General features: G+C 39.7%; 1 protein-coding gene across 2 annotated transcripts in view; it reads left to right on the forward strand.

Moving 5' to 3' along the window:
• dact3a (dishevelled-binding antagonist of beta-catenin 3a) overlaps positions 1-7,061 on the forward strand; it is a 12,365-nt gene continuing 5,304 nt past the window's right edge. The window contains exon 1 of one of the 2 annotated variants that reach the window (XM_055208005.2): positions 1-339. In XM_055208005.2, the coding sequence (XP_055063980.2) occupies positions 154-339 (186 nt within the window). In that variant the 5' untranslated portion in view covers positions 1-153. The remainder of the gene's footprint in view (positions 340-7,061) is intronic. The other variant, XM_055208006.2, reaches the window with a different exon arrangement.

A 7,061-nucleotide genomic window follows, 5' to 3' on the forward strand; every position in this document is an offset into this window, starting at 1 on the left:
AGCTCTTGACAGCTGTGAGAGAGTGAGAGAGTCCAGCAGCAGCCGCGCGCGTGCGGGGTGAAGAGTCTCTCAAACTTGCGGCCGGGATTTAATCATGATTCACGGATCGGCTTGCTAAAGATTCGCGGGTTTTGTCGTGAATCGTGCGGAAGGATGTACCGTCTGTTGTCGCTGGAGCGCGGGCGTCGGAAGCGAAGGCTCGAGCTCAGTCTGGCGGGACTCTGTGAGCTCGAGATGCTCAAGCAGCGGCACGAGACTCTCATCAGCCGCGCGCTCGCGCTGCACGCACCCGACAGTCTGAACCGGGCGCTCGAGGACTGCAGCCCGCGACGCCCGTCGGTAAGACGCCGTAAAGCTTTAATATAAAAAGTCTATTAGTGAGAACGAGATTTTTACTTTATGAGGGTTTTTGGCTCTATAACATGAACCGTTACGCCCTGAATAAAAACATCTGCTAAACATTATGAGGTTAATGCAAAGTTAATACGAATGAGTTAAGGTTTCACCCCACACATAAGACTTTTATGAACGCTTATAAAGGCTCACATTATGTTTAATTGTTTGGTTAATAGTTGTACCAGTGATGAGGCCAGAAAGTTTAAACTGAATGGACCTTGCTGAAATAGGGCGGACCTCTCTCAAATTACATCATTTTACAATATAGTACTGCTTCAATGGATTTTTTTAAAAATATGGGTCAAATATTTTAAAATAAGGAAAATAAAAAAGAACAAATTTAGAAATTATAAGAAAATATAAAGTTACAAATAATAAAGTCTAACAATAGTATTTTGGAACAGGAATCGAATCAAATGAATAATAACACTGTCTTCTTCACTCTTTAAATGAAATATAATTCATCTTTTTAAAGCTAAAGAAGTGATTCTCTTTTTGTCTACCGTTGTTTGTAAAAATAATACTATGGAAGTCAATGGGGCCTCAGTTCGGTTTGGTTTAGAAACATTCCTCCAAATATATTCTCTTGTGTTCATCAGAACAAAGACATTTATACAGGGTTTTAACAACATGAGAGTCAATGAGGACAGAATTTTCATTTTTGGGCAAACTATCCTTTAAGCACGGATCCATATACTGATATCTGATTTCTTTCTGAACTGTTTGTGTTCACTTTAAGAAATAAGAAAGAGTGTTTTTGTGAAAATATTTGCCAAGACTGTGGTATTTCAAGATAATGTTGTGTGTACGTGTCCTGTCAAGCGCAGAGAGATTCTGTGTTTGTGTGCTGTTTGAAATGTGTGTCTCCGTGTGTGTGCTTATGAATGTGAGTTCATTTGAGTATGTGTGTGCACAGAAAACAATTCACTTTAACATCTTACTGCACTCAAAGTGTTTAAAATGGCTTCAATGTTTGCAAGGTTTATAAACACATGCCAAACGATAAACTATTCTATATAAATAGTTATTAATGATTCTTATTTGAGCGATTATTATTAAAGCGATTATTATCATTTATGTGTAAATATATTTTGTGTCTCTTCTGAGTGGGTGGGCCAGCCATTAATCTGAATGGGTCAGTGCCACCTTGGCCCTTATGTAGCCTCACCACTAAGTTGTACTACTAGTAATAAACTGCTCTGCTGTGGCTTCAGAGTGAAAGAATTCATACCATTTGTAAAGATGTTTGTTTTTCTTAATGCAAATTGTTAAACGTTCTCTCATTTGTAAGCCGCTTTGTATAAAAGTTTATTTTGTTATATTAAAGCAGGAAAAAGCACTCTTACGTAAATCTCACACACATCTCAAACAGATCTCACACAAATCTTTTACATATTTGTGTTTTAAGTAAGTGTGTTGTCTTGTCTTATAAGAGTAATCTCTGAGATCTTACACAAATCTTACACAGATCTCTCACAGAACTCACACAGATCTCTCACAGATCTCAAACAGATCTCACACAGATCTCAAACAGATCTCTCACAGAACTCAAACAGATCTCTCACAGAACTCAAACAGATCTCTCACAGAACTCAAACAGATCTCTCACAGATCTCAAACAGATCTCACACAGATCTCACACAGATCTCAAACAGATCTCTCACAGAACTCAAACAGATCTCTCACAGAACTCAAACAGATCTCTCACAGATCTCACACAGATCTCAAACAGATCTCTCACATATTTGTGTTTTAAGTAAGTGTGTTGTCTTGTCTTATAAGAGTAATCTCTGAGATCTTACACAAATCTTACTCGCCTCTCACAAATCTCACACAGATCTCTCACAGAACTCACACAGATCTCTCACAGATCTCAAACAGATCTCACACAGATCTCAAACAGATCTCTCACAGAACTCAAACAGATCTCTCACAGAACTCAAACAGATCTCTCACAGAACTCAAACAGATCTCTCACAGATCTCAAACAGATCTCACACAGATCTCACACAGATCTCAAACAGATCTCTCACAGAACTCAAACAGATCTCTCACAGAACTCAAACAGATCTCTCACAGATCTCACACAGATCTCAAACAGATCTCTCACATATTTGTGTTTTAAGTAAGTGTGTTGTCTTGTCTTATAAGAGTAATCTCTGAGATCTTACACAAATCTTACTCGCCTCTCACAAATCTCACACAGATCTCTCACAGAACTCACACAGATCTCTCACAGATCTCAAACAGATCTCACACAGATCTCAAACAGATCTCTCACAGAACTCAAACAGATCTCTCACAGAACTCAAACAGATCTCTCACAGAACTCAAACAGATCTCTCACAGATCTCAAACAGATCTCACACAGATCTCACACAGATCTCAAACAGATCTCTCACAGAACTCAAACAGATCTCTCACAGAACTCAAACAGATCTCTCACAGATCTCACACAGATCTCAAACAGATCTCTCACATATTTGTGTTTTAAGTAAGTGTGTTGTCTTGTCTTATAAGAGTAATCTCTGAGATCTTACACAAATCTTACTCGCCTCTCACAAATCTCACACAGATCTCTCACAGAACTCACACAGATCTCTCACAGATCTCAAACAGATCTCACACAGATCTCAAACAGATCTCTCACAGAACTCAAACAGATCTCTCACAGAACTCAAACAGATCTCTCACAGAACTCAAACAGATCTCTCACAGATCTCAAACAGATCTCACACAGATCTCACACAGATCTCAAACAGATCTCTCACAGAACTCAAACAGATCTCTCACAGAACTCAAACAGATCTCTCACAGATCTCACACAGATCTCTCACAGATCTCTCACAGATCTCAAACAGATCTCACACAGATCTCAAACAGATTTCACACACATCTATCCTAGAACTCAAACAGATCTCTCACAGATCTCTCACAGATCTCAAACAGATCTCTCACAGATCTCACACACATCTATCCTAGAACTCAAACAGATCTCTCACAGATCTCTCACAGATCTCAAACAGATCTCTCACAGATCTCAAACAGATGTCTCACAGATCTCTGACAGATCTCACACAGATCTCTCACAGATCTCAAACAGATCTCTCACAGATCTCAAAGAGATCTCTCACAGATCTCTGTTGATCTCACACACATCTCAAACAGATATCACGTAAATCTCACACACATCTCAAACAGATCTCACACAAATCTTTTACAGATCTCACACAAATCTTTTACAGATCTCATACAGATCTCACACAAATCTCAGACACTTCTGTCACAGATGTCACACAAATCTTACACAAGTCTCATTCAGATCTCACACAAATCTCATTCAGATCTCACACAAATCTCACACAAATCTCAAACAGATCTCACACAAATCTTAGACACCTCTGTCACAGATGTCACACAAATCTTACACAAATCTTACACAGATCTCACACAAATCTCACACAAATCTCACTCGTCTCTCATGCAGGTATGACACAAGGTAGCAGATTCAAAGTCAACATTCAAGATTAATTCAGAATAAAATGCACACAAGGTATCTACACTCACTCTGTGTTTATTCCTGACATGACACTACTGACAGCAATCAGAGCTAAGACAACAGCTGTGTGTGTGTGTGTGTGTGTGTGTGTGTGTGTGTGTGTGTGTGTCTCAGTTTGATGACTGTTTGCAGTGTGTAAACACAAATGTCAGTGTTGTTGTTGTAGTGGAGGTGGTCTCTCAGTGTGGGCTTGCTGTGCTGGGCTGTGATTGGTTAGTTCTTTGTGCTGATGTCATTAATGAGCTCATCTCTCCTCCTGTCAGCAGTCGCTTTAGAAACAGAGAGTCTGTGAATAATTGATATGAACAAAAGGTTAAATAGCAGTGGAGTTGTGTTTTATTCAGCATTAAGTTGTGTAATTCGTGCAGTGATGTCTGTGACTTCTAGCGTCCTCGGTCTCCACTGATTGACATGTGAGCGTGTGTTTTAGGAAGTGCCCATAAAAAATAAATGATATTGAAGGTCTCTCTATGATACATAAGTCTTTCCCAAACTTGTACGAATCCTGGTGAAGTGCATTCGGCACAGCAATACTCTTTCACACGTCCAACGGCTTTTTTGACACTTTGCCTAACCAACCAACTGTTAAACTGTGTTAATAATATAAATACAGTTACCCCCCCCCCCCCCTTAATTGCACAGCCCCTAATATATGTAAATATATTATAAGATACTGTATTATATTGATCAAAAATCAGACATTGAATCAATGACACCACATGATAAGAAAGCTTGTGTGATGTGTGTTGTGATTGTGTGTATGTGTGTAATAATATGAATAATCGATTATTGTAAACTAGACTCTGGTTGATTAAATCTCATGAGAACTCATCCTGCTGTTTCTATGACGATGTGTGTGTACTTCATCAGGTTAAGTTAACAAGTTTAGTGGATGATCAGCAAACACACCAAACCCCCCATCACACACACAGAGAGACACGTGCACGCACACAGAGACACAGACCCAGACACACACACACACACACACACACACACACACACACACACACACACACACACACACGAGTTAAACATGGTTTTCATTTGCCAATGATATTTGTTTATTTTATATGTGACACATGAAGCACCTCTACCTTTATAAAGTTCATATTATTTTTATGAGAAAGAGAGTTCAGCACTGTGGTCAGTGCTGCTTTATAAATAAACTTTATCTATTTAATTACTTGTTATATTTAACAAGCAGTCTAATAAAAGTTAAACACACAGCTTTCATTTCATATAACTACAGAGAAGTTTTGTTTAATATTGATGTAGGATTGTCTGCTCTCAAACGCAGGGGGCGTGTCCTCTGTCTTTACTGAAGCCACGCCCACTCACGGGAAAGCTGCTGTCTCTGTCAGCTTTCAAACACCACTACAACCCGCATGGATGCTCGTTATTGTGTTAAGGGTGGGGCCATACTCGGTTGCTCCAGTGCATCATCGAGTCACAGTTTTAGCCCTGCCCAAATAATCTAGAACACAGAAATGTGGAAAAACTATTGGTGAGAAATGGAGTAACTCCACAATTCAGTACTACACAGTTCACAGTCTTTCAGCAATACATTTAAAACATTTATAATGTGTGCAGAAAATATTCACTGAAATGACTTTACATGGACATTCATAGTGTTGCACGGGTCTGTGTTTTTTCAAACTAGTGCTTTTATGAAATGATTTGGTCAGCCTGCCTCGCAGCACTGTATCTATTTTTACAACCCGTCCTGTGACCATTAAATAGACATATTAGGTATTGTAATGTAAATGAAAACATGCCTTATTTTAGCCTAAAAGTGCTTGGAAACAGTCATTAGATTACAGCGCCATGTAAACTGGCAGCAATATACACTTATGAACCATAGAAACCAGCATGGTCATAGCATAATAATAAACATTTTCAACTTAGCAGTGTTTGTTGCAAGTGTTTCTGAGATTCCGTCCCAAACATTAGATTGACTTCTTTTCTTTTAGCCGAGCCCGCGGGTTATGAGACGACCTGTGCATCATTAATTCATAGCACTCTTCATCTCCTCTTCTTCATCTCTTACAGGATGATTTCAACTGCACAGATTTTGAATTCGCCCTCATTTGTGTCAGCACACACTTTGGCTGATTTTAATTTGTGTGTGTGTGTGTGTTTCCCCCTATTTTCTTAAACATTTCAGGCCATTTGTGAGATCACAGTACGTTACACACAGAACTTTATGTTCCTCTCTTTTCCAGAAACACATTCTCACCCTACTGAAAAATCCAGCTAAGACCAGCATAAGCTGGTAGCTGGTTTTAGCTGGTTTAAGGTGGTTTACGCTGGTCCTCCCAGCCTGACAAAGCTGGTCATGATGGTGGGCCAGCTGGTCTTCCAGCCTGACCAGCTAAGTCCAGCTAGACCAGCTTAAAAAGTGACCAAAACACAGCTAGACCAGCTTGCTACACCAGCAAAACCAGCTTCCTACACCACCAATACCAGCTAAAACCAAGCTGGAGACCAGCTAAAACCAGCTCACCAGCTTATGCTGGATTTTTCAGTAGGGCAGTCTTTAGCTTGTGTAACTGAATTTAATAATAAACAAACTGTAATCTCAGGTCACTTATACACAAACACACAACACAACAACCAGCAAACCCTTTAAATCTTGCAGTTATGAGACTGTGTTCAGCAGATAGCTGTTAAAGGGACACAAGGCAGCATTTTTATGTTAATAAATCATCTTCGTAAGTCGGTATATGGTTAAATGACTCATCACATGACGAATGAAGACTCTCTCGCCCGCCCCTACCGTCTGTAGGAAGAATACCCCACTTGCAAGTTCGCTGTATCCGACCCGGTGTCCTTCAGTCTCGTATAGTCTCAGATATAGAACGCATTTACTCCCAGACACTAGGGGGAGCTAGTAGAGAAATAATACTCAGACTTGCCTTGTGTCCCTTTAAGCTCAGAGTATAGTCTGGTTTTTACGTGTATGTGGACGTACGCACACTGTTGAACGCATAGTATAGTTTATTTGTACGTGTACGCAGACGTTTAACACATGTGCATTGCGACCCTCGACCTAATTTTGCCAAGTAAGAGAGATGTCCTCAGGGCAACATACATTTTTGTAAATAAA

The sequence above is a fragment of the Misgurnus anguillicaudatus genome, chromosome 12 (assembly GCF_027580225.2).
Source record: "Misgurnus anguillicaudatus chromosome 12, ASM2758022v2, whole genome shotgun sequence".
Classification (NCBI taxonomy): Eukaryota; Metazoa; Chordata; class Actinopteri; order Cypriniformes; family Cobitidae; genus Misgurnus; species Misgurnus anguillicaudatus.